The sequence below is a fragment of the Balaenoptera physalus genome (genome assembly GCF_965194825.1).
Source record: "Balaenoptera physalus genome assembly, chromosome: 14".
In the NCBI taxonomy this organism is placed as follows: domain Eukaryota; kingdom Metazoa; phylum Chordata; class Mammalia; order Artiodactyla; family Balaenopteridae; genus Balaenoptera; species Balaenoptera physalus.
The window spans coordinates 53,052,410-53,076,366 of record NC_138893.1 but is presented as its reverse complement, the minus strand read 5'-3'; the positions used below and the strand labels follow the sequence as shown (position 1 = coordinate 53,076,366).

The window sequence follows — 23,957 nt, the reverse complement described above, 5'->3', positions numbered from 1 at the left end:
CCCTCCCGGCGGCGCAGGGGCCCCGTCCTGAGGAGGGGAAGGCCCTTTCCCGGCAGAGCAGAAGGCAGATCCAGGAGTCCCGCAGGTGTCTACAGGGCGGGGCTTGGGCTGAGGAGCCGCAGCTGGGGTCTGCACAGAGCTGCTGTGGCTTGGGAGGGCGGCCCACTGGGGCTGTTGAGGAACCTGATCTGGACAGAGGCGCAGGTGCCGACTCAGAGGGCCTGAGCCTGTGTCCAGCTCTGACTCCCGTTTGCCCGGGGCCTTGGCCGGTTCCTTATCCTCTTCGCAGCCTCGGTTTCCTCACCTGAGAGTTGGGGGTAACAGCTGTGCCTCCTCCCTCCCAGCATCGCTGCGGGAACTGCAGGGGAAAACTCTGGGGCCCCGGGTCGGCAGGCGGGGACTGTCATCTGGCTGCTCTGCGCCACCCCGGGCCCCCAGGCCCTCGTCGCAATCCCCGGGGACCAGATGTGTCTAGAGATTGAGATTATTTTCCTTTCACGTGTCAGAAAGGTAACACAGTGCACACACCGTTTAGTACATAACACCCCCATCAGGGACTGGGGCAGCACCCTGTAATTAAACACATTAATATTTCTGCAGTGAAATATATGAATAGTCACACTAGGTGGGATAAATAAAGCCCATAGATAGCTCACGTCAGCTCAGGACGGGTTTTGCTATCAATTCACTTTCCCATGAACTTAAAAAAAGCACTTGAGGCTTTCAGAGCGTTCTGGATTTCAGGACTGCGGAAAAGGGACTGTGGACTGACACTGCCATCCTCGTGGCGGTTCCCGAGGCAGTGGCAGGCTTGTCATCGCCTTCTGATGCCTGCGGCGCCTCCGAGGACGGCACTGCAGGCTTCCGGGCGCCCAGCTTTCACAACAGCGAGCGACCCTTGCCCTTCTCTGTCAAACCAGGGTCTCTTTAGACTGTACCTCCAGCTCGTCTAGTCCCACCTGAAATCCCGAGGTCAAACTCTACCAAAGCTCAGCCTAGGTGAGAAAGCAGCTGCTGGCAGCTGGGGCTCTGCAGAGCTCTGATGGGCGCCTCTGCATTCAGCGGGAGAAATTTCTCAAGCCGCTGAGTTCCTGCCTCAGCTAGACAAGAGGAAAAAAAACGAGCCCAGGGTGACTCTATCCCCCTCTCTTTGCCTCATCACCCCCAATTCCTCCTGCTCACGTTTCCCAACATTTCCTAAAGTGTGCTTTGTGGAATCCTGGGCTCTGCCAGCTGCCTGGAGAAAAGATTTTGTGATCGTCTGAGCTCAGGAAAGACTGCACCTTCCATCCACCCTTGGAGATTCTCAGTGGACATCAGTCTATCAAAACTTTGAAAAGTCCTGCAATAAATTACAGGCTTAATTTGACTTAAGCCAGCCTTTCCCAAACATACTCGGCCACGGAACCCCTTTTTGCAGCTCACCTGTCAGCATCCGGCAGAACTAGCCCTGTTCTTAGCAAACTGCTATGCGGGGGTGTTGACTTCGGGCCACGTTCTGGGCTTTGTGGCCAGAGGGGTTAGGGCGCCACATACTGTTAGCCTCTTCCCCCGTTCCAGCCTCCTGGCTTCTGAGCTGACCAGGGACGCCCAGAAGAATAAACTAAGGTAGAATGTGCAACAGTGACGCACAGCCTTGTAGATCATAAATGGGAACGGCAAAATCAATGGCAGCCCTTCTGCAGGCAGAGGCCTGGAGGCCTGGGCGACACGAGGGGTGGGAGCCTGTGATTTAGGAAGAGCAAACGCTCTGGCAGCTGCAACCTGGGTAATTAGGTGTGTCAGGAAGACAGATAAACAGTGAGCTGTGTGGGTCGATGGCACTGGCAATAAACACCCAGCACTGGTCCCTGGCCCACGTCAGCGTGTAATCCCACCTTCTGGCTCCTTGTAGCTGCACTCTGCCCTGGGGCCCCTCACTGAGTTGGGGGCAGCAGCTCGGGAAGAAGAGAGGCTGTTAGTTGTAGGAGAGAGGGGCTCTCCTGAGTCCCTGGGGGTGACTCCTACAGACCCGAGGCCTGGGAGAAACACGGCATTCAAGGGCAGGGTAGGGGGTTCTGGAGGTCATGGCCCCTCTGAGAGGCACATCTGGGGACTCCCATTCCCACCCAGACTTTGGCATGTTGGCATTAAGGGAGCCTTGAAGGTCTCAGAGCCCAGTGGAACCGGCAGTTGTTGCCAGGTGGGCAGTTGGGAAGGCCAAGTGGAGGAGGCTCAAGGGCCCACCACTCCCTGCTGGGTGCTGGGGGAGGCCTCATGAAGTAGGAGTCTCAGTCCCTCACTCAGGGCACTTATAGTTCATTTGACGACAGGAGGGATAGGCAGAGGAGATGCCATGGGACTGCGGTAAAACTAATACTACTTAACATTCCTACAGAGCTTTCTATGTGCCAGGCGCTTCACATACATTCACTCACTAACCCTCGCCACAAGCCCACAAGGTAGGTACTATTTTCAGGACCAATTTACAGATGAAGGACCTGAGGCACAAGAGGCAAGGGGACTTGCCTATGATCCCCCAACTAGCAGAGCCCCGCAGAGACAACAGGACAGTACATCCCGGAGATGCTGTGAAATCAGGCCACAGTGATCAGGGAGGGCTTCATGACAGAGGAAGCACCTGAATCAAAGCATCAGAGTAACAACAGCACGGCTCCAGCGTGTAGAGCACTTAGTATAACCAGGCTCTGCATGAAGCACTTCTTCTTGTTCTTTTACAATCATCATCTTGCCTAAACCCCTCAGGTGCCTTGAAAGGTGGTGTAGCCCCATTTTACAGATGGAGAAATTGAGGGGCAGAGAGGTTAAGTCAATTGCCCAAGAGCCAGTGAGTGGTGGAGACAGAGTCAAACCCAGGTCTTTCTGACTCCAAAGCCTGTGCTTCTGAGCACTCACTCCACTGCTCGTTAGGCAGAGAGGAGGGGCGGTGCTAAGGCCAGGCGGGGAAGCATCGGCAAAGGCACAGAGGGGACACTGAGTTTGCCTAGAGGGGAGGGTTTGTGCAGGTGCAGGAGGAGCAGCATGGCAGGCCGGGAGATAGCCACTAATCCAGCACTGAGGGTGAAGGGGCCATGGGTAGTTTCTGATCTGGGGAAGACAGTGTTTCTGGAAGATTCACCTGGCAGTGGAGTGAGGTGTGGGCTAACAGGGGAGAAAATGAAGTGGGGAGGCCGCTTCTGGAGTAGCTCAGGCACGATCCCGGGTGACGCTACAGGGAAAGCGGGGAAGAAGCGCTGAGTGCAGGAGGCTGGAGCAGGAGGGGCGGGAGGGCGTGGCTGGGTGTGACGGATCAGAGCAAGTCCACCCTGAGGGGTTAGTGATGGAAGCAGGGACATCGGGCCAGCCGAGGGTGGGAGCAGGAGCTTGGCCTTTGAGGGGATCATAAGGTGGCCGAGAAGGCATGCCCAAGAGCTCGCTGGCCACGAGGGATGGCAGCTTGCAGAGCAGTGAGGCTGGAGCTGGGGCGGAAGGGAAAGACCAATCTTTCTTCCTTCTCAGTCTTCCTTCTTCCATCCCAGGGAGAAGAGAGAAATCCGATGAACCTCTGCCGGGCGCAGCACCCACATTAGCTCAGTTGGTCCTCTCCATAGTCGCGTCAGGAAGATAGATTCTTTGTTTTACAGAGAGAAATCGGGCTCAGAGGGTTAAACCGTTTACCTAATGCACAGCTGTTGTTAAGTGGCAATGCCGAGCCTCAAACTGGGGTCTGACTGCAAAGCCCCCCACCACATATTAAAGAGCTGGGCAGATTATGGAGAACAGTATGGAGATTCCTTAAAAAACTATAAATAGAGCTACCATATGACCCAGCAATCCCACTCCTGGGCATATATCCAGACAAAACCATAATTCGAAAGGATGCGTGCACTCTGATGTTCACTGCAGCACTGTTTACAAAAGCCAGGACATGGAAGCAACCTAAATGCCCACTGACAGAGGAATGGATAAAGGAGATGTAGTACATATATATAATGGAATATTACTCAGCCATAAAAAGGAACGAAATAATGCCATTTGCAGCGACATGGATGGACCTAGAGATTGTCATACAGAATGAAGTAAGTCAGAAAGAGACAAATATCATATAATATCGCTTATATGTGGAATCTGGAAAAATGGCACAGATGAACTTATTTGCAAAGCAGAAATAGAGTCACAGATGTAGAAAACAAACTTATGGTTACCAAAGGGGGAAGGGTGTGTGTGGGATGAATTGGGAGATTGGGATTGACATATATACACTACTATATATAAAATAGATAACTAATGAGAACCCATTATATAGCAGAGGGAACTCTACTCAATGCTCTGTGGTGACCTAAATGGGAAGGCAATCTAAAAAAGAGTGGATATATGTATATGTATAACTGATTCACTTTGCTGTACAGCAGAAACTAAAAATAAATAAATAAATAGCTGGGCGGGGGCTGGTGGAGGGCAGTCCCGGCTCCCGAGGAAGCTCATTTTGCGTTAGGACCGAGGAAATGGATTTCAGGGCTCCATACTCTTTATGATGCTGCTTTGACAGCCTCATCCCATCCTTGCTTCTTCCGGGGCCACGTGGGAGTGAGGCACAGTGGGGATGGGGGCGGGGAGCCTGAGCAGTTCATGTGCTCATCTCCCCAAATGGGATCATGCTGGGTGAGCTGAAAATCTGGACCTTGTGTCCAAGGGAAACATGGCTGGGGATCAGGAGACCTTAGGATCCATTTTAGGGCTTAGAGGATCCTAGGAAAAGAGGGTGGAGCCTCAGGGTTAGTGTATGTCAGGCTTTACCAGGCACAGGAAGTCCTGGCCATCCTGGTAAAATGCAGATTCTGGTCTAGTCAGTCTGGGGTGGGGCCTGAGATTCTGCAAATTTATGAGCTTCCAGCTGTTGCCAGTGCTGGGCTGCGAAAGCTGCTTTGAGAAGCGAGGTGTAGAGCATCTGGGTGCAGCAGGAATGGGCCTGAGTGAAGAGCTGTGGTCAATGGGTGCACTCTCAAGGCAGACTCATTTGCTGTGGGGGGCAGAAGAGCCTGGAAGTGCAAGGCGCCCCTGATTTCCGTTCTTCTCTCTGGCGCGGTGACTGAAGCTTCCTCTCTGAGAGGTTACAAAAGCCCTGCTGAAGGCCTAAGTATAATACGGAGCTCAGGAGCCATCCGAGAAAAGAGTCATAAATCCAAGTTCATAAAAGTAAAAATGGGGACTTCTCTGGTGGCGCAGTGGTTAAGAATCCTCCTGCCAGTGCAGGGGACACGGGTTCGAGCCATGGTCCGGGAAGATCCCACATGCCACGGAGCAACTAAGCCTGTGTGCCACAACTACTGAGACTGCGCTCTAGAGCCCGTGAGCCACAACTACTGAAGGCTGTGTGACTGGAGCCCATGCTCCGCAATAAGAAAAGCCACCGCAATGAGAAGCCCGCGCACCGCAATGTAGAGTAGCCCCAGCTGGCCGCAACTAGAGAAAGCCCTCGCACAGCAACGAAGACCCAATGCAGCCGCAAATAAATTAAAAAAAAAAAAAAAAAAAAAGTAAAAATGTTCTTCACTGCAAAACCCACCATGAGCGAAGACAAAAGAAAAATGACAAACAAGAAGAAACTATATGCAACTTGTATGACAGACTGAGGGCTGGTTTCCCTAATTTATAAAGAGGTGTTACAAATCAGTACGAAGAAGGCTGATAATCAATAGAAAAAAAGAGACTCAAATATAAAAAAATATGTTCAGCCTTGCTCATTTTAAGAAAAATTAAAACTACACTTAGATCCCAATTTTTTTCCTATCAGATTAGCAAAGAGTTTTTAAAATGATGACATGTATTGGTGAGACTATTGGGATGGGAAAGGCTCACTGGTATCAGGGCTGATAGGAGTGTAATTAGGACTGTCCCTTTGCAGGACATGCCATGCCTATCAAAACTACCCCTGTATATTCCTTTGATGCAGCAATTCCATTTCTATGAACTTAACCTCACAGATACACCTGGAATTGTGGAGAATGGCATGTTGTACAAGCTTATTCATTCGGTGGCACTGTTTGCAAGCAATCTAACTATTCATCAACAGAGGGCCAATTCAACAAATGGCAAATCTATACAACGGAGTACTCTACAGCCATAAAAAGAATGAGAAAGCTCTCTGTGTGCTGCCATGAAATACTGTCCAAAGCTGACTGTTAAACAAAAAAGCAAGGGGCAGCACCGTGAACAGAGCGTGCTACTATTTGTGTAGAAAGGGAGGGAGGTATATGTAGACTGAAGATGGCGGAAGGTCAGTGACCATTCTGCTGAACGGAATGAGTTAATAAATAAGGTAGGGTGTGGGGCTCACAGTCCACAGGGACCCACTCAGCACCACACTCCTATTACCCCAGGCCAGGTCACGCGGGCAGAAGAGCTCAGGGCCGAGCCGAGCAGCAGCTGGAGTAGCCAGCGCAGGAACTCCGAGGGATGGGCTCCTGGCAGGAGCTGCAGGGGGTCCTGGGTTCCTGGATGTGGAGGGGGTGTTGGAGCGGGCCTCTTGTCCGCCTCTGTCCTGCACACACTCCTACCTGGTTTTTTTACAGAGTAGTGTTGCCTGAAACACACTGGCTAGTACTCTTCCAGGTCAGTTAAGCCGTACGCTGCTTTCCTGGCCCAGGCCTCTTGGGATTGTGGTCAGTCTTCCTCTGTTCCCTCCCTCTTACTACTTTCCAGTTCTTAACCCTTGAGCTGTGCCTACCTGATACCCTCATCTGTGTGGTGTCTTATTCACATGATGGTCCTTTTCTCTTTCTGCTCCAAGAGTCTCTCTCTTCAAGCAGCCGGGAGGGAGGCCTGTGGCCCCTCCATCCAGGACATTTCTAAAGTCTCTGCCTTTCTTCAAGCCACAGAATTATAACATTGTGGGCAGGGTGGCAATGGCTGAGCGTCATGCCAGCTGGACCCAGGGAAGTGCTGACCTGGCACAAATGGCTCCACACCCCACCCACTGTCGATGAATCAATCGAATCACTCAACTGAAAAATTAACTCAAACCCACAGACATCCCTCAAACCCACAGAAGGTCACTGGGAGGTGCACGCCTGGGGCTGAGGCTCGGGGGCAGTGTCACCCTTACCCCAGCTCTGGGGGCCGAGCGCCAGCCTCTCCCAGAGGAACCTTCCAGGGGGCTCCATTTGCCTGCCTCTTCTTGTCTTCCCTCTGTTGGCAAACCTTCTCTCAGGCCAAATGCTTGTGCCTTGTCTGTTCTACCTGGATTTATTTATCAAGTTCTAATTGTACTCTTAGGATGTTCAAGTTCTGGCTGGGCCAGAGGGAGGCACAAAATAACCAATACATGGACTTTGCCCTTGAGGAACTTGGTGGCTAGGAGAGTGGAGTCAGATTCCTAGAGAAATATAAGACTGCACTGGGGAGACAGGGCAGGATTTTTGTCTGTTACATTCACTGGGGCATCATCAGTGCCTAGAATAGTGCCTGGCATACGGTAGGCGCTCAGTAAATACGGACCCAATGAGTGAATACATTAGTGAGTAAATGGGGTGATGGTTAGGCTGAGCACGGAACCAACATGACTCTGGGGTATTGCTGTCAACCTCCACTGCACGAGGGAATCACCTGGAGAGCTTTCCAATCTGATAACTGGGTCCCACCCCCAGAGGTTCAGACTGGACTGGACCGGGACGCTCCTTGGGAACTGGGCGCGTTAAAGCTCCTCAGGAGGTTCTAGCGTGCAGCCTGGGCTGAGCACCGCTGCTCGAGGATTCACGATGAAACGCTCTAAGAGCGTGGGAGGGCTGCTGCTTCGAGACACCTGATGGTCGGGTCCCAGCCCAGGTGCTCTGTGTTCAGTGAGTAGGAAGAGTCTGTCCCCTTCCTCTGGCATCGTGCCCGCTGAGCCCACATTAAGCACCTCCTTCCACAGTTCTCCCCCTTTCTGCGTCCCTCCGGCATCTTCCCGGGCACTCGCTCCTTCCACAGCCGTCCCTTGCTGCTCCCCTCCTGACCTTGCCCCACGTTAAAGGTTGATCAGCCCATCAATTAATTGTGTCCTAATCCAATCTTGGCTTGGTTGGAGAGAGGGCAGTAAATCCAGCTGGGTAATCATGCCCTGATATTTGTGTAGGGATAATTACTATCTCTCAGGCCTCACTTGGTGGCAAGATGAGACGAAAACCCATAAAACACCACTTGGGGCTGTGGCTCATTGTTTCTCGGCTGCACAAAGCTGGCTGTCAGCCAGTCAGCTCCGCCTGCCCCTGCCCCTGGCACCAGCCCCAACCCCTTCCCTTGCCATTCATGCAAATGGCAGGGCTCAACAGCAGGGGCAGTCTGGGGCTGGATCCTGGCTTGGGCTCAGCAACCAGCAGGGGCAACATTATGGGCCCAGGGTAAAGCGTGTGTGTGTGTGTGTGTGTGTGTGTGTGTGTGTGTGTGTGTGTGTGTGTGTGTGTGTGTGTGTGTGTGTGTGTGTGTGTGTGTGTGTGTGTGTGTGTGTGTGTGTGTGTGTGTGTGTGTGTGTGTGTGTGTGTGTGTGTGTGTGTGTGTGTGTCTATGGGAGCAGGGAAGGTGCTCCCCATAGCCAGGTGATCACCTGCCTCCAGGAGGTTGGGAGGGTCCAGAATGGTGAATTCACAGGTCTGAACCACAGGGTGTTGTTCAGACCAACCCAAGAGGGCTGCTGCCATCTGGAAGAGTGCAGTGCATGTCCAACCTGGCCCCAAAGGGACACTGGGCCCTGCATCCTTCAGGAGGAAGCCATGGCCTGGGACTTCCCTGTAGATGTTATGGCCCCATGGGAGCAGACTTCCACCTGCAGCCCCAAGAACACAGTCCCCCAGCTCAATGCAGGATCTCAGGGCCTAGCCAGGCCTGCTGAGTCAGAATCCGCATTTACACAAGAGCCGAAGTGACTGGGATGGCGCTCTGGGCTAGGACAGGCCCCAGATCTGTCTCCCACCAAGTTGTATCCCCAGCACCTAGCGCCTCTGGTCTGGCATGCTGTAGGTGATCTGCAGGAATGTGGGGTGAAAAAATGAGCTCAGCTGAAAGCTATGGGGGCCTTTGAAGGATTTCAAAGCATTTTAGAAAGTTCCCTGGAAGCAGCACGGAGGGCTATGCCAGGGAGTCGTCTGCGGGCTATGGGCGTGAGAAGTGCTGAGTGGTTGAGCCACCAGGAGTTGGGGAGAAGGGAGGAGGGGTCAGTTAGGAGGACCGGGCTGCCGCTCGGACTGGGAGGCGAGGAGGACGTAAAGTCCGAGGGAGGGGACAGGTCTTCTGCTCAAGGCCTCCCTCTCCAGGGGCTGGGAGGTGAGAAACAGCTTCATGCATGAGAGAAGAACGGGTCCTCCTGGGGCTGTCTCTGTTGGGACGGAGTGAGGTCCTGGGGAGCTGGTGACAGTAACCTAGTGCTGGGAGGAAGAAGGTGGGGGCCGGGGGAGGCCCGAGGCCCCCAGCCCTTACCGGAGAAGGCATTATTGGTGTTGAGGAAGTAGATCTCCTCACGGCCATCCCCGTCGATGTCACAGGCTGTGACCCCGATGGCGTTGCCCTGCCGGTCCCGCAGCGCGTAGTAGGGGGAGCTGCGCTCGTCCACCGCGATGTTCACCAGCCGCTTCTGGGTCCGGTCGTACTTCAGAACCAGGTTGGGGCCATTGTACCTGGAGGAGGAAGGGGGAGGGGACGTTGTGGGGGAGCAGCTGGGCCCACCTGGCTCTATCCGACCAGAGCAGTGGGCTCAGAGTCTTCCCGGACAGGTCTATGTGGGGACAAATCAGCCCCAGAACGTTCCTGGGGAACCGCTGTCTTCCTGGGGAACCCTTGGCAGCCTTGCCTTGGGGTCCCCGGGTGTCTGATGAGTGTCCCTGAATCAGATGTGGACCGAAGCAAAGTGAGAGTCAACAGGTCCCACGTGGGATGCAAATAAGGAGCAGGGTGGTGGAGGGGAGTGGGCAGTCAGTGATAAGCCCCTTACCATAGGCTTTGCTGAAATAAACGCCCTGACATTAATCTTGCTCATTTCAATGTAAAAGGCACTTTCATATTTATGATCTCATTAATTTAAATTTAACAACAATCAAGTGAGGTAGGCATGGGAATCTGCATTATTAACCCATTTTGCAGATGAGGCAACCGATGAACTTCATCAGGGAAAGTGAGGCTCAGAGAGGTTGAGTGCCCTTCTCAAGGTAACGCAGCTAGTAAGCGTCAGGTGCTGGAACTCAAACCCAGGCCCTCTCTGCTAACCCAAGGGCCCTGGAGTGAATTCTGGAAGCACATAAGGCTTTGTCACTGAGGTTTGGAATGACTCTCTCTTGACAGAAAGTCCCAGCATTTAAACAGCGGGATGAAACTGGCATCCCAGACAGGAGATTACAAATGCATCTAAAGTCATCAGGTGGACCTGCTGGATCGCTTTGTCCGAGGCACTGGAAGGAAAAGATTAAAGAGCTCCTCAGTCCTCATCTCTCTCTCGTCTGACTCTCCTGCAACCATGCGACCTCCCTGATGCGTGCTCTTGCCTCAGGGACTTCGCACTTGCTGTTCCCTCTGCCCAGGATGCTTTTCCTCCAGGTACCCACATGGCTGTCTCCCTCCTTCACGTCCTTCAGGTCCTCATGCAATCTTCCCTTCTCTGAGAGGCCTTCCTGCCCACATCCCTGAAACCTGCAACCTCCGTCACCCCGTACCCTTGCCCCTCACCCCTGCTCTCTTTCCCACGGCTTTTACCACCGGTTGACCGTTCTCTAGCTTCCTATTTAGCTCTTCCTTCTCTGTCTGATCCTGCTAGAATGTCAGCTCCACAAAGGCAGAACTTTTTGTCTGTTTTGTCCCCCAGGACCTAGCACAATGCCTGGCACACAATAGGTGCTCAGTAAATCCTTGCTGACTGATTGAATGAGTGGATCCTCAGAGCCCATGTCTGAGTCATAAGGGCTTAGGTGTCCTGTGGTCGATTTCTTCCCATTGCCTTTCCATGTGGAGAAAGTGGTGTGTCCAAGGTCACCCCCAGGCAGCACAGCCAGGAATGTCTGGACTCCTCCCTCCTCCTGGAACACCTGTCAGGCTCTCCAAAGGAACCTGGCCAACCCCCAGCCATTAGTCCCCGGGCTACTGCCTTTGTTTGAACCTGAGCGTGTACATCCCGAGTGAAGTTCAGCTGCCAGCCTCTGGACGGTCCCCAGCCGAAAACACTGTGGGGAGGGAGGAAAGAACTCTCCAAGGTCTTTGAGAGAAATCACTTCTTGCTTTCCTGAAACAGAACCAATTTGGCCCTTTGTCACCAAGATGCAGAGCCAGTGAAGTTTGGGGGATGCTGAGTGACTGGCCGTGTGCCTTCTGGCATCCACAGTGTGCGAAAGGGGAGACGGAGCTTACTGGGGGCTGAGTCAGCACTCGGTAATGGGAGGTTGCGCCTTAGACACCTTGACGAAGAGTGTCTGAGGGCTGTGCAACGAGGGCACGGCATGACCTATGGGACGTGTCTAGGCAGCAGAGATGGAACACTTGGGTTCCAGCACCGTCAGCAGCTGGCTCCAGCCCCCAGGGACAGGAAGTGCCTTGTGGGTGCTAAATACTAGGCCTCAAAGCCTCCAGGTCTTCCGTTTACTACCATTACTGCTCCTCACAAGACAGTACAGTTCTGCGGCGCTAGGCCTTGCTAAAAGCACTTTCCCATGCATTGCCTCACCTGAGCCCTAGTAATCCCAGAAAGAAGGTAGAGAAGGCATTTTTCTAGAAAAGGAAACAGAGGGTCAGAGAGGCAAAGTGAGCTGTCCTAGGTTACACAGCTCGTACATGGCCGCACTAGGCTTCTGTCTTCAGGTCCAACCTTGTGCTCTTTCCACACTGCCTATGATGCCAACACTCTTCGTCCTCTGCATTTTTTTTTTTCTGGTGGCCTCTCCCAAAGCAGCGACGTGGGAAATGCCCAAGAACTTCATGCAAAGTGGAGATAATAACCCTACATTTCTATCGCACTTTACAGTTTATAAAACACTTTCTCAGCCTTGATTTCATTTGCTTCTCTGCAGGTCTTGACTCTTCCAGAGGTTAGTTTTGTGACCTTAGGCTGGTCAGTTCTCCTCTCTAGGTTCTGAGTTTTTCTTCTGCAAAACGAGAGTTGGACTAAGTCAGAGGGTCACAAAATGTGTGGACAAATGCGGTCTTGGGGACGGGCTTCTGGGCCCTCTCCTCTCAGTTTCATCCAGAGCATTTCTATGTCGATGCATTTTATTTTACGCATCACATTCTATAAAATGTTGTTTAAACAAGGGATTCCAGAGCCAGCGTTTAAAAGGCTGGACTAGGAGCTGTGTGAGAGCACTTCTCGGTCTAATGCTCTTGAAACAGGGCCTTGAGTCTAACCCACCTCAGGAGATGGACAGAGTGGGCGTGGCCCCCCTCCGGGCTATGGCTGAGGAGCCGCCACATGAAGTCCAGCACTGACACCCCTCCTTTGCACCCCCTGTCCCTTGGGCCTCCCCCAAGGAGAATGTCTTTACCACCCCCAATGGGGGGAGAGGCCATGGCCTCTGCACCTATTGGAGGCCAGTCCTTTCACCCTGAATGGGGGGTGATGGGCGTGCACACAAGGTCCCTGCTCCCATGGTGGTGGCCCTGGGGGAGTGGATGGCCCTGGACCATCTCTTGTTTGAAGGACTTGGGGGTGCTAGTTCCAGGGTACTCCCTAAGGGGTAGAGGGGTAGGGGTACTAGGCTGGCTCCCATCCTCCATCTGTTACAGAATGAGCACGTGCCGCAGAGTCCTCCCAAGCCTACATGGAAGCCTGGGATGAATCCTGACACTCTGTCCCCTTGCGTTCTCCCCCCGCCCCCCAGCCAGGGACTACAGACACAAAGCCAGACCAAGGGCTCCTAGGTAGGGGTCCCAGCAACAGGGGGGCGCAAGGCTGGGAGGTGGGGCACGGAGTTGCCCTTGGCTGGGTCTGCTGCACTGATATCCGAGCCTCTCACAATCTCCCCCCAGGACAGCCAGCCTTATCCCCTCCCCCTCTTCTCCATGGGGCTGATGCTCCAGTTGGTTCCATACCATCCCGCCCCTCCCTACCACCCCGCCCTACACTCCTCGCACAAAGCCTGCCCCAGCTGCCTGGGCTAGATGTGATCTTCTCTTCCCTGGACACCCACAGCGTTTTGCACCTTGCTTATTACCACGAGGCAGAGTTGTTTGTGTTCCAACATCACTTCCCCTCATTAAAACATATGCTTCTTGAGCCGAGGAAGCATGTGGATACATCTCTGTGTTTGCTGTGCCTAGAGCCATGCTTGGCAGAGAGAAGATGCCCAGCAAGTGTCTGTCATAAAAGTGAGTGAGTGAGCAATAACGGAAAATAATCATGGGTGGCATTCACAGAGCAGTCACCACGTGCCAAGCACCCTTCTAAGTAGTTTACACCCACTACTTCATTTCATCCTCATGACAACCCTAGGATTTTACAGATGTGGAGACAGGCTCAGAGTTAGCCACAGTCCCACCATGGTCCTTCTGGGGTGTCAGTTCCCACAAGTCGGGGGAGACGGATGTGAGGGACGTGGGATTTCACGTTTCCTCTCGCTGACACCTGCCCGAGATTGTTGGGCACTTCTAGAAATTCAGGAGGCTTTGAAGCTCAATTAAACAGGCTTAGGACGTGGGACAGGGTCCTGTGTTCTTGAAAAGCAGCTGCGACTTTATAATATCAAAGGCTGGTCCAGCAGGCACAAGCGATTGGCTCAGTGGAAATTTAAGAATCTGCTTGCGAGACACCAGCGGGGCACAACCCATCCTTGTGTGAGTGCCGTCCAATTTTCACGCTGGTCCACTGCTGTCGACAGGGAGGGGCCTTGGGGTCAGGCCAAGAAGAGCAGCCTGGGCGTGGGGTCCTGGGCCTGCCACTTCCTGGCTCTGACCTTGAGCTTGTCACTCAATTCCTCTAAGCTTCAGCTTCCTCAACTATAACTCTGTGAGGATAAGAGACAGTGTGTGTGATAACACTTGGTAAACTGTGAAGAGGCACACAATTATAAGTTCTCATCATTATTTAAAAAAGAAAGCCGAGGAACAATCTCTCACTCTCTAGAGTGATCACTTCGAGTTTCCAAACACGCACTAATATTTCTCATCCCCAAACATCCCACCCGTGATCTCTCATCTTCTGCTGGGATATTTCTTCATTCCCCTTTGTCACTAAACTCAAAGAGTTGTCTTCACAAGCGCTCTCCACTTTCTTACTGACAATTTGCCCCACCCCCAATCCACATTCCACCCCCAACTCCAGCAAAGCTGCCCTTGTTATGGCCATTGGTGGCTTTCATGAGGCCACAAATAGGGATGCCTTTCTGTCCCATCTCCTGGGGACTCTCAGCTGTATCTGGCACAGCGGCCTGGCTCTCGGCCACTTGCCTCTTATAACACTGCTCTCTTGGCTCTGAGGATGCCATCCTCCTCTGGTTTTCCTTCTTTCTCTCTGGTTCCCCCTCCTTTTCCTCTGTGTAGGCACTTCCTCCTCTCTCTGCCTCTTAATGTTGGAGTCCCCAGGCCTGGTCCAGGACCCCCTTCTCCTCTCTCCATCCCCTTTCACTAGGGGATAATATCCATCCCCATGACTGACAACTCCCAAATTTATATCTCCAACCCAAATCCCCAGTCCAACCTCAGACTCATATATCCGACTGCCTACCTGACATCTCCCCCTGCATGTGCCACAGTCATCTCCGATGGAATGTGACCAAAATGGAACTATTGATCGCTCCTCCCCCCTCCTCCCTGCAATGGGCATCCAAATACCAAAGCCAGAAAGCTGGTGTCAGCCTTGGTTCTCCCACTCCCTTGACTTCACATCTAATTCATCAGTCAATCCCGTCATTTCTACCTCTTAAAATATTTCAAATCCTTTCTCTTCTTTCCTCCTCCACTGCCACCATCTCCGGAGAGCCTCCTTTCTCTGCTTCCCCACTTCCCCCACCAGTTGAAATCCCCCGCACCATAGCCAGAGTCATCTTTTTAACACATAAATCAGATCAGTCATTCTCCTGCCTAAAACCCTGTGGTGGTTTCCCATTATGTTGGAATGAAACCCAGACCCTTTATCACGCCTGGCCTGGGAGCCTATTCGGTTTGCTGCCTGCCTTGCTGACCTCATAAAGCCACACCACCTCCCTTTCAGCTCCTAAAGGTCCAGCAGGCAGGTCCCAGCCCTCTGACCAGAACACCCTCCCTCCACCTCTCTCCTGGGCTGGCCTCATCTCATCCTTTAGGTCTCACCTTGAAAGGCATCTCGGAGAGACCTTCTCCTCCTCTGTATTCCAGTAATGGCATCCTCTGTCCTACTCTGGTTTGGTTACCTATGTATTGCCCATTTCTCCCAGGAAACCATAAGCTTCAGGAGGTCAGGGACTGTGTCTGCTGTGTTCACCTCTGTCTCCCCATCACCTAGGGCGTAACAAGCACTCAGTAAATACTTGTAGAGCGAACGAAAGAGAAGGAGCCTCTGGGAGGTACCAGATCATCACTGGGTGGCCGAGCAAAGTCAACTGAGCCACCAGTCTCTTGCTTGGTCTTTGATCCTCTACTTACACTAGTCCCCAGGTTATGTACAAACATGGTAATGACACCAGGAGGAGGCCAGGAGCTGGTGTCCTGAGTAAGGGTGAGAGAGAGTAACAAGGTATTATAGATAAAGACAGAGGACCAACCTTTTTCTCTGTTGAGAATTGTTGACCTATGTGAAAAAAAATCATTTAGGCAGTTACATAAAGGGGAAGCCAGATGAAGGGATGTAATGATTATTGGGTACCTACTATATATTAGATACTGTGCTATGTAGTTTACACATGATATCTCACTGTACATAAGTAGAAACTTTTCTGAAATTTGAAAAATATACTACTTTGAAAATTAAGAATAGGGAACTTTTTTCATTAAAAAGGAAAATAATGAAAAATATATGGCTATTCAACATTATAATCAGGGGAGAGATGCAGGGAGACAAGACAGATGCACGTATAAATCCAAATGCAAGACAGAGACACACAAGAATATAGAAAAATGGAAACTGAGGGGCAGTGAAGCCCTGAGCATAGAGAGAAAAACACTGTAAACACAGATAAAGAGATTGGCCTGTAGAGACACTGGGACACATAGAAGGGAGGATACACAGACCCAGAAAGAAAAATAGAGAGATCCCTGGAAAGATACAAAGTCCTGGAAATATCAACAGAGCTCTGAGATATTATCATAGAGAAACAACTCATCTTATGGCCTTTCTGGGCATTTCCTTCAAAGGTTTTTAAAGATGTGTGGCATTTTCAGGACTACAGGCGTAAGAGGCTATTTTATTCTTGGTTACTTCAATACCCTTATTTTATAGATGAAGAAGGGAATTTCAGAGAAGAGTGACTTTCTGAAAGTCAAACAGCTAATCATTAGACAAAATATATATTGAAAGACAAACTGATCCCTTAGTCTAAAGCAGGGATCAGCAAAACCAAGACCTTTGGGCCAAGTCTGGCCTGCTGCCTATATTTGTAAATAAAGTTTTATTGGAACACAGACCTGCTCATTCATTTGCATGTTTTCTGTGGCTGCTTTTCCTGTACAACAGAGCTAAGTAATTGCAACACAGACTGTATGGCCCAAAAGTTGAGAATATTTACCATTTGGTTCTTCACAGAAAAAGATTTTAAAGGCTTGTCAGCCTTATATTATGGGTATATTACAGGTTCTAAGTCATCGTTATCATAACAGAACACAAAATTAAAATAAGCTTTAGTAAAAATTAATTTGAGCTCAGTACTTGGGAATACACAGTTTTCTGAAACAAGTATTTAGGGAGAGTATAAGTTGAATGGGAAGAAAGGTGTTAGGTCTTAGAATAGAGATTGTGAGGCAAAATAATCTGCAGGGAAAAAAAGAGACTGAGAAGAGTTCAGTAAGATGAGAACAATGTTCTGTACATGGGGTTTATCTAAGGTTAAGAAATGAGGGGGCTTCCCTGGTGGTGCAGTGGTTGAGAATCTGCCTGCCAATGCAGGGGACACGGGTTCGAGCCCTGGTCTGGGAAGATCCCAAATGCTGTGGAGCAACTGGGCCCGTGAGCCACAACTACTGAGCATGCGCGTCTGGAGCCTGTGCTCCGCAACAAGAGAGGCCGCGATAGTGAGAGGCCCGCGCACCGCGATGAAGAGTGGCCCCCGCCCGCCGCAACTAGAGAAAGCCCTCGCACAGCAACGAAGACCCAACACAGCCATAAATAAATTAATTAATTAATTAATTAAAAAAAAAAATGAGCATGTGCCCTCTGAGTGAGTGAAGTGGTTATAGGGATATGGTAGCTATTTCCAGAGATGGCTGCCATCATTTTCTTTCCTCTTTGTATGGACGTGTTACTCCACCCATGAAGAAGTGGAATCCATTTTGCCTCCCTTGACTCAGGGCTGGCTTTGTGACTTGACTCGGTTGGCAGAATGTGGGCCAGTTCTGGGCCTAGCCTTAAAGAGGCCTACCAGCTTCCACGTTGTCTCTGGGGGAAGCCAGTCACCATGTAAGAAGTTCGGCCACCTTGAGACTACCATGCTCTGAGGAAGCCCAATCTAGCCCCAGGGAGAGGCCATGTGGAAGAGCACCGAGGCACCAGATAAATGAGCAAAGACTTCGTGGGCCTTCCAGCCCAGCCAAGCTGACAACAGAGTGCAGCTGACTGAGTGACACCAGCTGATGTCACATGGAGCAGAACACCCCTCCACCCCTGCCAGCTGACCCTGCCCAAATTCCAGACTCACAGAACTGTGAGAAAGGATAACTTGCTTTTAACTAGCTACATTTTCGGACAAGAAAGTAGATAACGATGACCTATCATTTCAGACCTAAGGGGAAGAAGAATTTATCTCTGGAAAATAGGAAAAAACATTACTCAGTAATCACTAGAATTCTCTAAGATAGCCTTTTGATTCACAGTAGGCAGGTCTCCCCAAGGGAGGCCTGGATCTGTTGGGTTGACACACGGATCTCAGAATATCTGAGGGTCTGTGCATAGCCTAAGGGTGGAAGGGTAATGAGAAATACAAGGATTCCAGAAACCCCTGTTTTTCTACTCCTCCTCTGAATTCTTCTTTACTTTCTAGCCACATCTGTTTCCCATTTTGAAAGCACAACCTTGAACATGGATCATTTCTTTGGAACTGTGTGTAATGCTCTTTTTTCCTTTTTACGCATTTAATTCTTTGAAAGCCATTGAAGTTAAATAGGACCAGAAAACATATGGGAAGGCATCCCAACAGGAGACTCACAGATTGTATCCTAGAAGAGGACATATACAGAGGCCAGGCGCTAGTTTAAAGGAAAGAAGGCTTTGTTAATGGGAGGTTTCTAGCTATGATGAGAAATCTGGGGCTGGGGATTTTACAGGGGAGTGAATTGGATAAGTCTGGAAAGGGCATCCCAGAAAACAAACAAACAAACAAAAACATTTGATCCTGAACTAGGAGCTAACCAGGGTGGAAAAGACCCCACAAATGCAGTGCAAAGAATAAGAAGGTAACTTTAAGCTGAAGGATAAAAACCCTTTGTCCTAAGGGATGGATGGTTTTTCAAGAAAGGGATGTTTGGCACCGAAAGGTCAGAATAATCTGCAGTGATGAGTGTCTCTGTTCTGTAAAAATTCCACGCAGACTGATTGATTTATGCCTTGTTCTAAAAAAGATCTGTGCTCAGCATGTGCTCTGTGCCCTTGGAATTTCTTATATTTTGATGAGCATGGAGGCAACCAGAAGGCAGAGACTACTGTTTGCAGCTCTAGCCCCTCCATACCTAGGACGATGCCAGGAAAAGACAGGTCCTCAGTCATGGTGTTCATGTTGATGGTGATGATGATGGTGAAGACCATGACTCCATCCCTCAAGGCATGTTTATCTCAAGAAAAGAGGAAGACAGGGAGGCAGGAATTGCATAAACTATCAAAGGAGGGATTCAGGTGACAGATGGAGGCCGGGTTAATCAGGATTCTTTGGCTTCAAGTGGCAAACACTCCACATGAACTAATTGAAGAAAGTATTGGTTCAGGTGTCCAACCTGCCAGAAGAGCAAGGGAACAGTGAGGCCTTGGGGTGCCTGGAGCCAGGGTTCTGACCAGGAGGTCATCAGGACTTCCTCTCCCCTCTTCTCTGTTGGCCTCATCGTCTCACACCATCCTTCTTCACAAGGCCTGACCTGTGTACACTCTCAGCCTCACACCTCAGCCTCAGCACAGAGTGGAGAGGCTTGCTTTCCTCAGTTCCGATGTGAAAAACCCCAGGAAGGGGCCCTGATTAGCCCAGTTTTGGTCACACGTCCATCCTGAGAGCCAGGAGCTGGAGCCTACGGTTGACAGCCTTCAACTAGGACCAATGCTCATGAGAGCAGCATCTCAGGAGCCATGTCTTTGCAGGAAGAGAAGGGTCAGGAAGGAAGAGCAGTGTGTGTCTATAGAGACAGTCACTCATCTAGGTCTGTACTGCTGGAGACAGACTTGCCAGGGCCTACTGATCAAGGCAGATTCCCTGGCACCACCGAGTCCCTGTGTCCTCCAGATACATCTCAAGGTCCCGCCACTCCCCTCCAGGAGCCCCAGAAAGAGGTATACATAGAAAGTGGAATGACGGTTTGACTCAGTATGTTCTGGAAACGGGTCCAGCTCTTGGCCTCCTCCTCAGGACTCTGTTCCACGCAGCACTGCTGGCGGTGCGGGACAGGGAGGGCACTGAGACTTGGCAGTGACAGCCCAGCGTGGGGCGTGGTGGGACACAAGGGGAGCGATGGCCCAACTCTGTGATCAACTTGTGGGTTCAGGCAGATCCTGTTTAACTGCTGGGTCACAAAATACTTGAAACGTCTACTCAAACTTTCTCTCCTTAATGCTATAATTACCTAGAAGCTTTTAGATAAAAAGCTGTTGGTCTTTGTCTCTCTTTTGGTTAAGAAGATGGGCCAATTTAGGGGCAGAATGGTGGGGTAAATAGCCTACAGATGTTTCACTCTTCTTTAAGAGTAAAAAAGATAAACCAATCATTCTCCAATGAGTTCATTCCCCCTTCTGGGATCCTATTTCCAGATTGGGCATATTGCATGGCACACGGTGGAATTCTCTGCTTAGAGAGACTCCAACTTAATATGGCAAATAAGGAGTGGTCCCAACCCCAAGCTTTCAGAGGAGCACAGATCACTTTCGCTGGGATAGTCTTCATAAAGAAGGTTCATTTGATCTAGAACTTTAAGAATGTATAGGATTTTAATAGAAGATATATGAGTTAGACATTTACAAAAGAAACAGTGTGAGCTATGAAGCAGATCAGAGAACAGAAAAATATGGTTAGGGAATAGAGGGTAGACTATTCTACCCTCTACTCTGTGGATGACACAGAGTTGTGTGTTGGACAATTGTGAAAAAGAGTAGAAGCAAACTGGAAAGTACATGGCAGCGAAGATAGTGGAGATGTGACATGTAAGCCATGAGTTTAGGTTTTATCTGGTAGGAAATGGGGAGCCGCTGAAGGATTCTGAACAGGGGGGTCCCATTACATCAAAGTAGCGATTTGAAGAGCGCTGTCTGGTGGCTGTGTGCGTGAAGGATGGGTCAGGGGAGAGAGCTGTAACAGTGCAGAAGATGGAAATTCCCCTGAATTATGCCAAAAACTTCTTCTGAGCTAACTTGAGCGGGTTCCTGTTCCTTGCACACAAACGACTCCTAAGACAGAGCAGGGTCAAGAAGGCACAGAAATGGGGAAAGTGAGGGTTGAAAAGAGAGGCATGGCCAACAGTGTTAAATGCTCTCAAGAGGTCAAAAAGGCCAGGGATTGGAGCTGGAAAGTGGATTTGGCAATTTGGAAGCTCCTGAGCTTCAAGGAAGCTGTTCATTACAGAGGAGAGAGGAGATAGACTGAGGGCCTAGGATGCAGACAGCTCACTGAAGATGGAAGGGCTCAGGAAGGCCTAGGATATTGGCCAGAACACAGGGTGAAGGGACGGTATCACCAATCTCTGAGACCTGTGCATATCTGTGGGCAAGAGGAAGAGACCCAGGAGGGCAGTGGATTTACAGGGACATGGGCAAGAAGCGTAGCAGGTGGAGGGGAACAGTCTAAGTACCAGCAGATGGGTTAGGCCTGGAATTCAGAGAAGACAGAGGAAGCCTGGAAGGGTAAGAAGACAGGATGGGGTGGAAGAGAGCGACTAGAGAGTTGATGCCCAGAGACCTCGGTCTGCTCATGGGTGAGTAAGAGGTGAGGTCCTTAGGTGAGGAGCCAATACACGGCCATTTTCCACAGGAAGTGGGGCAGGCAGGGTGAGCCACCTCAGAGGGTGAAGTCGAACAACTTGAGGGGTGGTGAGAGGCAGAGGGCAGGCGCAGGACAGGATCTGTCTCTGAGGTTGCAGAGAAGACACACACAGCACCAGCAGTGGAGCAATCACAGCAGGGAGGCCGGGACAGGGTGCCAGGAGCTGGCCTGGCGAGAGGCACAGGCAGAGGTGGAGTACAGGTCGGGCTGGATCGGGGTGGGGGCAGGTGAGGGCAGGCATTCGGAGTTCTGAATCCGGAATGGGGACTGCCTGCCTCCAGCCCTTTGGAGTGGCTGGGAAAAGGCAGTGGGAGCATCTTCTCTTGGGAGTGAGGTGGGTTCTGTGTGGGCAACACGGGACAGCAGAAAGCACACTGGACCTGAAGTTAGAACAGAAAGGCTGAGAGGCAGTACAGCTCGGTGGTGAGAAGCTTGGACCACAAGCCAGACTGCCCGAGGGCAGGTCCCTGCTCGCTACTCGCCAGCTGTGTGGGCGTCCTTGAACCAGTCACCCAGCCGGTCCAGGCCTCAGCTTCCTGATACCAGCTCCCCTGCCCGGGGTTGTGCCGAGGACGAAGATAAAGCCTGTAAAGTAGTCAACACAGTGCTGAGTGTGCAGCAAATGCTCAATAAACCCTAGTCAGTAAGTCTGTCTTCTCCCATCTACACTTAGTGCCTGACACATAATGCGAACTCCATAAATATTTTTGAAAGAATGAATTATTATGATTATTACCTCTGTAGCCTTGAGCATAGAAGACTGTGAGCTCCAAGGAGCTCTAGACTGTATTTTATACTGCTAGCCTCCATCACAGTGTTTGATAAAGGAACCTGCTTACATACATTCCCGAGGATTCAGTTTCCTCATCTATAAAGCGGGGCTAATAATATTTGCCCTACCTCAGGGTCAGATGAGAGAAAATGTGTAAACTATGACACAGCTGCAGGTTTTGCATGTGCACGTGCACACACATGCACACACACACGCACAGACGCACGCACACACACACGCTCACACATGCACGCACACAATATATGGCTGTTGTCTGCGGCAGAGACAGCCTCCTGAGCCCCCCAGGAGCCCTCGTTCTTCTACCCTGCTCGACAGGAGCTGAACGATAGACCCATCGAGCCGCAGGAACGCCCTGTGAAATGGAGGTGACAGGAATTTGCTGAGGGTCTGGTCAGAGACAGCTATGGTTTTCTCCAGCAGGGAGGAAGTCCGGAGCTGGGTGCTGGACTGGATGTGAGGCATGCAGGAGGCTGCTCTCAGTCAGCCTGGCCTGATGCCCGGGTTGGACAAGCAAGCAGACATAGGTCACCAGACACAGGTCACAGGCCCTGGTGAGGGCAGAGGACAGACAGGTCTTGGCTGGTGAAAGGCAGGGCTGTCATGTGAAGACAAGGACCAGTGGGCTCCTGTTGGTCACAGCTCATGGGGGGATGGAGACGGCCATCTTCAACTTAGAAAAGGCCTGTCCTTCTAGCCCAGGGCTCTGTCCACCCAGAGTCCTGGTCCAGACTCTAGCTGGGTGCAGGCCCCTTTTCGTGATGACGAGCTTCCCCCGTGACAACTATCTGCTTGGAATTGCGAATACAAGTCACTGCTGGAGCCCCGCACTCATGCCCGACAGGGTACAGGGGCCATACACATCGTCCCCACTTTGCCTGCTGGGATCTCCGCTTGCTCTCTCCGGACCCTGCGGATGGTGTCGTTCTGCTTGCTGGTCACCATTCCCTACGCACCTGGCTGTCCCCTCCCTGTGGTAAAATCAAGTTCCTTCCAGTTTTCCCTCATGCTGCAGCTAATGGAGGCATGCTTAGTTGTGCCTTGAGAAACAATGGTTGGAGGAAGCAGCAAAAGCCTTCCAGTTGCTATGGAGTGTTAACTGATGAATTAAACTCTTCATTTTGATTTGAAGGAAATAGTCCTAGAAGGGACTCTTGCTTTAAAAACATATAAAGCTGCCAATTATGAAAGGCGTTCGTTCAGAGGGGTCTTTGTTGCCGCGATGGCTTGAATTCCCTTAGCCATGCATTAACACTAATCAGAATCTGGCTGTTGGAGCGAGTGTGCATTAAAGCTCTAGGGACAGAAAATGTTGTGTGTTAAGTATTAGTGAGAAAGTATCCAATGTACCTAGATATTTATTCTTTAAAGTGCTTGTAGGGCTTCCCTGGTGGCACAGTGGTTGAGAATCTGCCTGCCAATGCAGGGGACATGGGTTCGAGCCCTGGTCTGGGAGGATCCCACATGCCGCGGAGCAACTGGGCCCGTGAGCCACAACTGCTGAGTCTGCGCATCTGGAGCCTGTGCTCTGCAACGGGAGAGGCCACGATGGTGAAGAGGCCCGCGCACCGCGATGAAGAGTGGCCCCCACTTCCCGCAACTGGAGAAAGCCCTCGCACAGAAACGAGGACCCAACACAGCCAAAAATAAATATATAAAAAATAAATAAATAAAGATTACTATAAAGTGCTTGTAGTATAGAAATCACCTACCTGACTAGCAACTCAAGATAAACAGTTATTTTAATTACAAATGAAAGGTACATGACTATAATCTAAGGTCTTAGGTAATGCAGACATTTTACGTTTGAACCGTCCATCTAGATTAAAGACCTTGCAGGAACTGGTACCTCCGGATTGCAGAGGACCAGCAGGTAGAGAGATCCTTGC

General features: G+C 51.0%; 1 protein-coding gene across 5 annotated transcripts in view; it reads right to left on the bottom strand.

Annotated features, from left to right (window-relative positions):
- CRTAC1 (cartilage acidic protein 1) overlaps window positions 1–23,957 on the bottom strand; it is a 146,507-nt gene that overhangs the window by 54,271 nt on the left and 68,279 nt on the right. For all 5 annotated transcript variants that reach the window (XM_082424125.1, XM_082424123.1, XM_082424124.1 and 2 more), the window contains exon 3: window positions 9,430–9,626. In XM_082424125.1, the coding sequence (XP_082280251.1) occupies window positions 9,430–9,626 (197 nt within the window). The remainder of the gene's footprint in view (window positions 1–9,429; window positions 9,627–23,957) is intronic.